At 41.8% G+C, this 12448-nt stretch overlaps 1 protein-coding gene across 2 annotated transcripts in view; it reads left to right on the top strand.

The window, feature by feature from the left end:
- The window catches only part of LOC138961579 (uncharacterized), a 37058-nt gene that overhangs the window by 8040 nt on the left and 16570 nt on the right, over positions 1-12448 (top strand). Inside the window, exons 7-13 of one of the 2 annotated variants that reach the window (XM_070333238.1) lie at positions 967-1082; positions 1506-1634; positions 3441-3691; positions 4709-4916; positions 5580-6498; positions 7328-7491; positions 8193-8225. In XM_070333238.1, coding sequence (XP_070189339.1) covers positions 967-1082; positions 1506-1634; positions 3441-3691; positions 4709-4916; positions 5580-6498; positions 7328-7491; positions 8193-8225 — 1820 coding nt within the window. The remainder of the gene's footprint in view (positions 1-966; positions 1083-1505; positions 1635-3440; positions 3692-4708; positions 4917-5579; positions 6499-7327; positions 7492-8192; positions 8226-12448) is intronic. The other variant, XM_070333239.1, reaches the window with a different exon arrangement.

Below are 12448 nucleotides of genomic sequence, written 5' to 3' on the forward strand. Positions count from 1 at the left end.
TTTTTGGGGGGGGGGGGGGGGGTAAAATAGTCCAGATGATTGTACATTAAAACTGAAAGTACTGAAGATAGTGATGTGTTGGATGCGGGTCTTTTGCATTGTCAATCTACCGTTGTCTTGCAGGAAGTGTAGGTGGGAGTGTTGATGGCAGTGTTGGCACACCCAGGACTGACCGAGGCAGAGAAGTTGACACTGCAGTGCTGTAGCAATCTTTTCCATAGGCATGCAGTTGACTTGACTTTCTACAACTGTCGTGTTGCAGGAAGTGTACGTGGGAGTGTTGATAAGCGGGGCGGGGATATAGCTCAGTTGGTAGCGCGCTGGATTTGTATTCAGTTGGCCGCTGTCAGCGTGAGTTCGATCCCAGGTTCGGCAGAAATTTATTTCACAGAGTCAACTTTGTGTGCAGACTCTCTTCGGTGTCCGAACCTCCCCTGGCCCCGTGTACACTACATTGGGTGTGCACGTTAAAGATCCCACGATTGACAAAAGGGTCTTTCCTGGCAAAATTGCTTAGGCACAGTTAATAATTGTCTACCTATACCCGTGTGACTTGGAATAATAGGCCGTGAAAGGTAAATATGCGCCGAAATGGCTGCAATCTACTGGCCGTATAAAATTTCATCTCACACGGCATCACTGCAGAGCGCCTAGAACTGTACCCACGGAATATGCGCGATATAAGACTCATTGATTGATTGATTGATAAGCACAGCCAGGACTGACAGAGGCACGCAGGGAGTATTCTGACACTGCTGCAGTGCTGTAGCAATCTTTTCCATAGGCATGCAGTAATTGTCTTGACGTTCTACTGTTGTCTTGCAGCAAGTGTACGTGGGAGTGTTAATTTTGCTGGCAGTGTTGACACACCCAGGACTGACCGACAGAGAAGTTGACACTGCAGTGTTGGAGCAATCTTTTCCAAAAGCATGTTGAAATGTTATTCTAGCTACCGCTGTGTTGCAGGAAGTGTACGTGGGAGTGTTAATGGCAGTGTTGGCACACCCAGGACTGACCGAGCCGGGCAGTGTGGACACTGGGGTGCTGCCGGTGGTCAAGGGACTGCTGCGCGACGGACCCTGGTACGTGCAGTTTGCTGTGGGTGTGTGTGAGATGTTTGATCTTGTATTTTAGGTCAAATGTTATTTGCAGGTTGCAAAATATGACATTTGACACAAATCAAAAGACATTGTTATACAACTCACAAGAGCCTGTTAGTGGTCAAGCTGAATAATGTCGAGATTAATTGTGTTAAATATCATATTTGGGTCAAAAATGCAAATAACATGTATGCATTTATCAAGAGGATATTGTTCTGGTTCTTCAAGTGTTCAAGTGATACATTGTTTTCTGTTTGTTAAATCATCTCAACAATTTGCATTTTGTGTAAAAATGTTCTTTTGTATGTATGTGTGTGTGTGTGTGTGCATGCGCGTGTGTGTGTGTGTGTTCTGGGTTTGTGTGTGTGTGCTTGCGTGCGTGCATGCGTGTTTGTGTGTGTGCAGTGAGAGCCAGAAACAGGGACTAGACTTGCTGCACTGTGTGATGAGCGACCAGTGGGGGGTGCAGGCCGTCACCGGCGACCAGAGAATGGTAGCGTCCGTCATGGCCTGTCTTCTGGCATCACAGTGCAGGTGTGGATAACCCTAGGTTGGAGCTGGACATATATATGGGATATTCTCCAGGGCTGTATACCATTTTGTGACATGCATTTTCATGCCAGTCTTTTAAATAATTATAACGTATATTAAATGGCAACTAGAATGTATTCTTTTTTTAGTTTTTGTAAGTAATACTCCAGTTAGAGAATGATACAGACGTGCAACAACAAAAATAGTATATATTTTTTTCTCTCTCAATTGTTAGTGTTCAAATCCATGTCACAACTTTTGGTTTCCATGTTACGAAGTTGACGTACTATAAAACCCTTCTAATTTACTGAACGTAGACAAACAAAATGTGCAAGTATTTCTAATACTTTCTCTGCAGGTCAAGGATAAATATGGAACCAGTGTTTATCATTGAAATCAATCTGCATGGTTAGAATGTCTCAGTTAAGAAAAGAAATTTCAACTTCATAACATGATTTTCCCCTGGTAGACAGCTCGATCTGATGAGTAACCCATATACAGGCATATAGCAACCACCACAATATGACCATTTTCAGATGATATATCTGGCTCTCCCTGGCTTCCCGCCTTTTCATTGGAGAAGGGGCCAGTTGAAAAATACAGTGGCACCTCTCTTATGAGACCTGGAACAATTTGAGACACTCAGGCCTAAGAGGGAGTCTTAAACTGTTCAGGGCCTAGCATTGTAAGCCGTTCGGCATACATTACTCCCAAATAACATCTCCAGTACGCGGAACTCGAATTGGTGTACGTTGAAATGCAAAAACCTGTTATTCCCAAACGGTAAACCCAAACAGTCCCAGCTTTCATTTTGTGCGCCGTTCGGTTCAATTCTCAATAGGTTTGACAGTTTGCTTGAGCACGCACTTCCTCTGGCATCGCGCGATCATGCTTTGTGCCGGTGTTTTGTGGCTCTAGACTTGAAATAATGTCTCGAATCGACATTGTTGAACGTGGTCAGCCATTCAGTGACAAAGAATCCAGGTATTCCTGGAAGCGGGAATGGCACTTTTAGGCCAAATAACACAAGATTGTCAGTTTTCTTGTTTTCTGTCTGTGTTTTGCTTGTTGGTGAAGGCATAATTTAGTTGCTCAATCTTTGGGGGGGGTGTCATTTTAGGTAAAAAATCTCCAAAAATTTTTCAAATTCGGGCTTTGCCCTTGGACCCCACTGGGGGCCTCCTACGGCCCCCAGACCCCCGCCTTTGTAAGCTGAACTCACTTTTTCCAATGCTAGGCCCTGTTAAAACTGGAGGTAAATTTACAAAGGTTATGAACACATTATCTGAAAAGCAACTTTTTGAGGGGTTCCACTGTAGCCAGGTTGAAGAGAATTATCATTAGGCTAAACCGGCGAAAGTCAGCACATATGTCACAATTATAATGCTATAATGAGCACATGATTCCATGCTAATTCTGTGAGAAGCCGGAACTATTACCAGCAACTGGCACAAAAAAAGCCTGCAGCAGCTGTGGTATCTAGCTCTGCTGTAGGAAAAAAGGAGCACTAACAATAGCTAAGCCGGTAAGCTTGCCCTAGGAAAGACCATTGTATAGTGTCAGTTTGCAGATAATCAATTCAAAACACTTTTCAGAGGAACCAAATTTTTTGTAAAGTCTCTTAATTTAACCCTTTGGGATGCTCGTTGTTATACTAAACTCATCTTAAAGTATTCATTCTTCTTTTAGTGAATGACATCTCTTCCACAGAGCTGATTAATTATTAGAGATCGGCATTAAAGCTTAGTTAACACAATCCCAGGTAAACATAGAGTAAACACATATTAAACCAGCTTTCCTTCCGTGCAGGAGGGTGCGTGCCCAGGCCAGTCTGGTTGCCATGGCACTGACGTCAGTGCACAGAGAGCACGTGGCACGGGGGGTGCTGGAGGGGGTCAGTCACTACGTGCACCCCCAGGAAGCGGTGGAGGTGGGGGTTGGGGGAGGCAGCGTTGCCAGAGTGACCTACCCTGTCCCGGCCAAGAACCAGGCAGAGGCACACATGTGGCACAACCTCGACTGCTTTCTGGACTCTGTGGCTGGGCTCTTCCGCTCTGAAGGTCTGTGCTGACTTACTTGTCTGTGTGTGTGTGTGTGTGTGTGTGTGTGTGTGTGTGTGTGTGTGTGTGTGTGTGTGTGTGTGTGTGTGTGTGTGTGTGTGTGTGTGTGTGTATAAAGGATCGAGTCACGGCCCATTACTGCTTTTCAAGCACTGATACTTGTTCGGTTAACTTTGTATAATAGTGAAAGTTTTAGATTTTTATCTTGAGGAACAGCTGTGCTACTCAGATTTGTCTTTGTACTCTCCTTTTTTCACATTCGTCTTGTTCATTTGTGCATTTATCTCTTCTTGTTATTGTATGCTGATAACATGATTCTTGAAACATGCATGCCTTTCTTAGCAATTTGATGTTCAAGTTCATGTGAGATGAGTGAGCTTCTATCACTCTTTTATCGTTATTTTAGGATAACTTGGTTTTAGGCACTGCATGGGAAAGGGGGTCTGGGTAGTCACTTTGTGAAATGGATGAGCAAATAAAAACGAACCCATACATGTAAAGATCCACTCATGCATAAACATGAGTGAACGTGAGAGTTTCAGCCCATGAACGAAGAAGAAAAAGAAGAGGATAAGTAAATCGAGAGGTTGCGTGTTCGACCCTGGGTCGGGCCACTATTTTCTCTCCCCTTTCCTAACCTAGATGGTGGGTTCAAGACTGCTAGTCTTTCGGATGAGACGAAAAACCGAGGTCCCTTCGTGTACACTATATTGGGGTGTGCACGTTAAAGATCCCACGATTGACAAAAGGGTCTTTCCTGGCAAAATTGTATAGGCATAGATAAAAATGTCCATCAAATACCCGTGTGACTTGGAATAAAGGCCGCGAAAGGTGAACATTCGCCTAACAGGCTTGAGGTTTGCTGGTCGATGTGAATGCGTGATATATTGTGTAAAAAATTCCATCTCACACGGCATAAAGCGCTTTGAACTTCGGATAAGGCGCTATATAAATAAAGAGAATAAAGAATAAAATAAATGAAGAATTGAGACTGTTGTTGTGTTTGTGTCTCCCCAGGCTTGGTAGAGATGGAGACGGACTGCTTATACAGTGAGCTTCCGCTGAGGGGGGATGTGGGTACTGCACAGCTCACCTGCCTGTCTCACCTGCTGCAGCTGATGGTCAACGTCTGCACCTGGCCCATGCACAGGAGACTCGTGGGCACAGGGAATGCACAGGTGGTCAAGCCCGACCTCACACACCTGTGTGACGATTTCTCTCTCAGGTAAGTGTGTTGAAGATGCTCAAAATCAGACTTAGGTCTGAGACCCCATTGCAAGTTTGGCACAGGATTTATTTCCCAGAATAAAAAAAACAAGAAACGTTTAATCATTGACAAAACACAATGTTACATTCATGTATTTGTCAATAACTAAACGTTCCAACAACATTCCTTTCTTGTTTTTTTTGTTCTGAATTTTGGAATGTCTGCAGTCTATTTTTTTTGGATGTTTATTTCCTAGTGTCAGCTTTCTTTACAGACGCATGCGCACACTTGAAGGAGAAAGGAAACACATTGGTTGTTAGCCATGCTATGGAGGTTTGCTTTCTCCAGGAATAAAACAGCCAAAGTTTCCTTGAAGGAAGCCTCAGGGACTTAATTAAATTACTTTGCCTCTACAGTGGAACCCCCCTTTTAAGACCCCCCAATTTAAGACTTCCTCCTTTTTAAGACCTTGATTTTTCAGATTTTCTGTTCATACTATAGCCTCTGTAGATTTACCTCCATTTTAAGACTCCCTCCCTTTCAAGACATGATTTTCTAGGACTTGGGGGGGGGGGGGGGGGGGGGGGGGGGGGGGGGGGGGGGTTCCACTGTAGCACATTTGACACTCGTCAGAAGAAGATGAAACTTGCTGCGGTTGATTTACATTGTTTCATATTTCAGGGAGAAGTTCTCAGGCCTGAACCACCGACTGGCCATTGAGCAGTGGAAGAGGTTCGGACCCAGCGTGTTTGCCGTCCTGCACTGGCTGGCTCAGCGCATTGCTCTGCACATTGACAGGGAAGACAACGTTGCTGCAGGCATCACCAGCGTTGCTTCCCTTGGCAGCGGTTCTAGGACTTCTTCCAGACCCTCATCTGCAAACTCGGCGAAAGAAAATAACAGTCACTACTCCTCTTCTGCAAAGTGTGCACAAAGTTCAAGGCCATCCTCAGCGAAGTCTGCACGAGAGAATACCGCCCCAGACATGTCTGTTTACTCCTCTTCAGCAAAGGTCGGCAGAAGTTCAAGGCCGTCCTCAGCAAAGTCATCAAGAGAGACAAGAAGCTCTCCGCCCCGGGCGCGCCCTGCCTCAGCGAAGCTGCCTCAAGGAAGACGGTCATCCCAGGCGTTATCTCGACCAGCCTCGGCTAAGCTGCCCCCAGGAAGGAGTTTCTCGCAGGCATCGTCCCGACCAGCGTCAGCCAAAGCGGTCACTGTGTTGGCTAGGGACGTTCTGGTTGAGGCGGAGTGGTGTCTGCTGAAATCTCTCCTCAACTTCTTGCTCTGCATGACCCTCGTGTCTTGCAAGAAGTTCGCCGACCCTTTGTCCCAGGACTCTTCTCCTACCAACTCTCACACCACCACGTCGGTTTCACCCAGCAAGAAGACGGCTGTAGCGAAAGGCCTGTGGGTGTCAGAAAACCCACACCTGACCCAGGTCAGCCACAAGGGGGCGCCACACGACCAGGATCGCAAGCAGCAGAAACAGCTGGACAAAGAAGTCATGACGGACCGGAGAGCTGTCAGACGAGGGATGTACAACGAGGGAATGTTTGCTGCCATGGCAACGCTGGTTCAGCTGGCCGATCCTGAGGTCAAGGTCAGATGCTGTGTAAAGCTGTTAAGTGCATTAGGACTGTCATGTCTGTGTGCAGTGTTTGAAAAGCAGGAGATATGAGAGAGATAAGGGGGAAGACACCTCAGAGATGGGGGAGCAGAGAGAGATGATGTTGCTGTGTGTCTGTCCGTCTGTTTCATCTGTCTGTCTGTCAGTCTCACCTGTGTGCATGTTGTCATGGTTTGTATTGTTGAATGCACATTTGAGACTGTGCCAAAAGGTCAGGTGTCATGTCTACTGTCCCGAATGACACACGATTGCTGACATTTCACCATTGCCAACAGAATAAACAAATAAGAAATAGGTAGAAAATGAATGTGAAAACTGACTTTAATTGTTGATCAGTATTTTCTATACCACTAACAAATAATCTACTTGCAATAGCTGTTTGGCAAATGTATGTTGCATGGGACACACTGACATGAAAGTGGAAGATGTTTTTCCCTCTAAAGAAACTACATATCAAGTTACACTTTTTGTGCTCTTCCATTCCAGTTGGCAATCAATTGTTAACGCATGTTATTAGAAAAAATAGAACGAAAACAGATTAGATAGAATGAAAAATGTACTGGTGATGTCATTTGGGACATACTGACATGAAAACGTCACCTTTTGGCACAGTCTCATTTACAACAAAAAAATGAAAAGAAGTGATCTCTCGTTTCATGTTGTAGCTCTGTGAGACACTTTTCCTTAAACTCAACAAGAACAAGTACACACTTTTCTGCCTGTCCAAGTAAAACGCAGAGCACTATGCGCTGCTTTCTTATCCCGTTTATTGATTATTACCTGCATGGCTGTGTGTTTACAGACGATGTGCGGCCTGATCCTGAGAGCAGTGGTACAGCCACTGGATGAGACGGTCGCTCCCCCCAGTGCACAGGGTAACAAGGACAGGCCCAAACAGTCCACCAAGTCTTCAGTCTACAGCACCTTTGGTGATTCTTCTGATGGGACTGACGTTAGTAATAACAGGTATGCATGTTGTCAGCCGTTGATAGCGCGAGCTAATTATAGCTCGACGTTTCTTATACGTTGCACACACCTGTGCATAGTAGAGTTGTGTTTGTGATAGGGTCTGGCTGCTGCTGTCTCCTTGTGTGTTGGTGGTTGCCTTTGTGTAACCATAACATTTTTTATAGGGCTAAGAAATTAGCTCTAAAATTCTCAATCCTGTTTGATTGGACTTTGCCTCCAAAGGTGATTGTTGTGTTCCAACACTCCGTTACGCATGTTGTAGATAAGTGCACACAATTGTAGTGAATGTAATGTGTGTACATGTACATGTGTATGGCTTTGGTTTTGCCCTGTAAACCACTCACTATATATTATATGTCAGGGTCATGTCACACAGTGTCATATGTTTGTCTACTAAATCAATTGATATATAATGCTGTTTTTGTTATTTCAAGTTAATGGTTGAACCGGGAAGCACTAAGATTCGTTGTAGTCTACTTTCATTTTGGTTTATTAATATGATGTATTGATTTTGTCTCTGAATGTTTGGTACTTTATTTTGTTTGTTCATGTACTGTTTGCTAGATTCTTTGTCCTGTCACATGTGTGAAAATACATGATTTAGTTCTTCAAAAGTTAATTTTCGCTAGTTAATTTATCTAGAATGGTTTGTGATTTCCATAAAATGACCTGCACGTTATCTTTCTTTTGGGGTGAAGTTATGTTTACCACAGCAGAATTCAGCAGAGAAGGTGAGACTGCTTTTGGAATGAGGGTAGCTTAATTAGAGCTAGGGCAGTGCTTCAGAGTATTGATTGACAATAATTTGAACATACAGGAGGTAGATAGGGTAATGGTGCAAATTTGTAAGAGCTGCTTATCATTGAACTGCTTGTCTTCTCTATAACAAAACATGTTTAATGTTAGATAGGGTAATGGTGCACAGAGCTGCTTATCATTGAACTGCTTGTCTTCTCTACAACAAAACATGTTTAATGTTAGATAGGGTAATGGTGCACAGAGCTGCTTATCATTGAACTGCTTGTCTTCTCTACAACAAAACATGTTTAATGTTATATATAGGGTAATGGTGCACAGAGCTGCTTATCATTGAACTGCTTGTCTTCTCTACAACAAAACATGTTTAATGTTAGATAGGGTAATGGTGCAAATTTGTAAGAGCTGCTTATCATTGAACTGCTTGTCTTCTCTACAACAAAACATGTTTAATGTTAGATAGGGTAATGGTGCCAAGAGCTGCTTATCACTGAACTGCTTGTCTTCTCTACAACAAAACATGTTTAATGTTAGATAGGGTAATGGTGCCAAGAGCTGCTTATCACTGAACTGCTTGTCTTCTCTACAACAAAACATGTTTAATGTTAGATAGGGTAATGGTGCCAAGAGCTGCTTATCATTGAACTGCTTGTCTTCTCTATAACAAAACATGTTTAATGTTAGATAGGGTAATGGTGCACAGAGCTGCTTATCATTGAACTGCTTGTCTTCTCTACAACAAAACATGTTTAATGTTAGATAGGGTAATGGTGCCAAGAGCTGCTTATCACTGAACTGCTTGTCTTCTCTTTTTCAAAAAATGTGAAAAAGATCTGACAAGGAATAGAATTTGCTTTGACATTTTGCAACTACAGATTCTGAGCTTTGAAGTATGAATTGCTTTTGGTCGACAAAACTGCAGTAGGCAGTATGTTTTGGTTTTGGTTTTGTTTAGGTGTGTGTGTGTGTGTGTTTGTGTGTACATGTACTGTGTGTGTTGGTATGTTTGTGTGTGACGTGTGTGTTTGTATGTTTGTGTGTGTGTGTGTGTTTGTGTATATGGTCAAACACACCCATGTGTGTGTTTGTGTTGTCTGCTTTCTTTTCCTTTCTTTGTGCATTTTGTGTTGAAAACAATTTCTGGCCACAGTTAAGTGGTCAAAATACTGGAATTTTGCATTTATTCAACACTCTGTGCACACCAATATCGATCGTAAAAAGTATTCGATCTGCAAAAAAATGATGTACAGTTGAACCTGCCCTGGAGACCCCTGTCCATAGACCACCTGCCCATTAAGACCACCCCAACGGATCCCCAGTGTTTTTTACGACTAGATACACCACCTGTCCACAAAGACCACCTGTCTAAAGAGACCACCTGTTTAAAGAGACCACCTGTCTAAAGAGACCACTTTTGCTCAGTCCCTTGTGTGGTCTCTTTAGACATGTTCGACTGTATTAAATATAGAGCTGAGAGTTCACTGCTTTTATCAGTTGTCTAGTGTTTTAAACATTTCTGTGCTTTTTACATTCAGTCAAGTTTTGACTAAATGTTTTAACATAGAGGGGGAATCGAGACGAGGGTCGTGGTGTATGTGTGTGTGTGCGTGTGTGTGTGTGTGTGTGTGTGTGTGTGTAGAGCGATTCAGACTAAACTACTGGACCGATTTTTACGAAATTTGACATGAGAGTTCCTGGGTATGATATCCCCAGACGTTTTTTTCTTTTTTTCGATAAATGTCTTTGATGACGTCATATCCGGCTTTTTGTAAAAGTTGAGGCGGCACTGTCACACCCTCATTTTTCAATCAAATTGATTGACATTTTGACCAAGCAATCTTCGACGAAGGCCGGACTTCGGTATTGCATTTCAGCTTGGTGGCTTAAAAATTAATTAATGACTTTGGTCATTAAAAATCTGAAAATTGTTAAAATTTTTTTTTTTATAAAACGATCCAAATTTACGTTTATCTTATTTTTCATCATTTTCTGATTCCAAAAACATATAAATATGTTATATTTGGATTAAAAACAAGCTCTGAAAATTAAAAATATAAAAATTATGATCAAAATCAAATTTCCGAAATCGATTTAAAAGCACTTTTATCTTATTCCTTGTCGGTTCCTGATTCCAAAAAACATATAGATATGATATGTTTGGATTAAAAACACGCTCAGAAAGTTAAAACGAAGAGAGGTACAGAAAAGCGTGCTATGCAGCACAGCGAAACCACTATCGCGCGAAACAGTCTCGTCAGTTTTAGTGCGTTTTGCACGAGCGGCAGACTACGGTCATTGTGAAAAAATGCAGTGCGTTCACTTTCATTCTGTGAGTTCCACAGCTTGACTAAATGTAGTAATTTCGCCTTACACGACTTGTTTTTATTTGCTTACTGATAGCTTGTGAAGTACTGAATTGCTTTGATACACATGATTCGCAGAGCTCATGACTGGTTTTGGGAAAGCTTTCTCATATCTGACGTCGATAACTTTTTTTTCTCCTTCTGCTTGGTTTCACAAAAAGTTTAGGATTAGCATCTCCTGTTTGCATTTACATTTAAGTAAGAAATGTCCTTGATTTAAGCGTGTTTTTATTAATTTCTTGTATACATGTTATATACAGTAACAACATTAAGAACGTTAACAAGCAGACTGCTTATGGACACGTTCCAAAACTAATAATCAATACACATTCTGATAACAAGACATGGCGAACAAGTGATAACTTCAACCCTTTTCTTTCAAAATATTTCATAATATTTTATACAAATAAAGAGAGAGAGAGAGAGAGAGAGAGAGAGAGAGAGAGAGAGAGAGAGAGAGAGAGAGAGAGAGAGAGAGAGAGAGAGAGAGAATGCTTTGCTACATCTATTGCTGTCACTGTTAATATAATATCAGCCGAAGCGATCAGTTGACATAACGTAATCTTGTACAGCAGAAAATATTTTCGTATTCAAAGATATAGTTAAGTCAGTATTGCCAAACAAAAGTGTTTTGCAATCCAGAGCGTACGTTGGTAGACTATTGAATAAAATGGTTCTATGTTCTTTAAATTTTGGACAATGTAACAAAAAGTGTTCAGCGTCTTCCGGGCGTACTCCACACGTGCATTCTAAATTATCAGAGAGGTGTCGGTTAACAAGGTCTTGTTGCAAATCGCTCATATTTAATCTCAACCTGCTGTGAAATACCTGTGCCTTACGGTTGCCTAAATAATAATACTGTGGAACAACAACATCTCCATTCATCAAAAATCTTTTTTAAATTCACCAATTGACTGCGTTTGTCGTATATTTTCTGGAAGATTATTGATCCACAAAGCTGTCGTTGAAGGAAAAAATGTCCTTAATTCTTTTTTTTCTTTTCTGTCATTTTTTTTTTAACATGAAAAATTAGGTTATTATCATTGTTTTAAATGTAACATCAGGCTTCTTTCATTTGCATAACAGTCGTTTTAATGAATCAAACCTGCGCAGTGCCTTATATAAACTAGAAGTTTACAAATATTGTAAAAAAGCATGATGTATATCAGTGGCCATCTATATTTTTTATAATTGGTACCATTTCTGAAGGTTAATGTGATTGAATGTGTGGTACAGTGGAACCCCCCTTTTAAGACCCCCCAATTTAAGACTCCCACCTTTTTAAGACCTTGTTTTCTCAAATGTTTTGTTCATAACCTCTGTAAATTAATTTACCCCCATTTTAAGACTCCTACCTTTTTAAGACCTGATTTTCTCAGTTTTTTTAGGTCTTAAAAGGGGCCCGGGTTCCACTGTAACAAATTGATGACAACTAAATATGAACGACATGCTTTGTCTTGTGTCACTATCAATCTTTTGTGAGTAAATGTGTGTGTGTGGATGCATGTGTGTGTTTGTGTGTGTGCTAACTATATAAAGAAAAAGGAGCTATGCTTGCAGATCCATGCAGGTATTAATGGCCTATAGCAGCTTCCCACATGCATGTACAGTCAACATGGCTGTTACCATTTGTTTAGACATCCATCATATTTATTTTCAACATGCAGTGGATGTTTTTCTGAAATATTTTACTTTGTCAGGATTTTTAAGTGGTGTGGTAGAGTAATTAAGAGCCCCTTTTACTGATACAAGCAAGTTCAAATGAGCCGAAGCAAGTACCATGCTGCCGACCGGCTTTAACCTGCGATCAGGATGAACAACTATAACTCTGATGT

This window comes from Littorina saxatilis, linkage group LG3, assembly GCF_037325665.1.
Source record: "Littorina saxatilis isolate snail1 linkage group LG3, US_GU_Lsax_2.0, whole genome shotgun sequence".
Taxonomy (NCBI): domain Eukaryota; kingdom Metazoa; phylum Mollusca; class Gastropoda; order Littorinimorpha; family Littorinidae; genus Littorina; species Littorina saxatilis.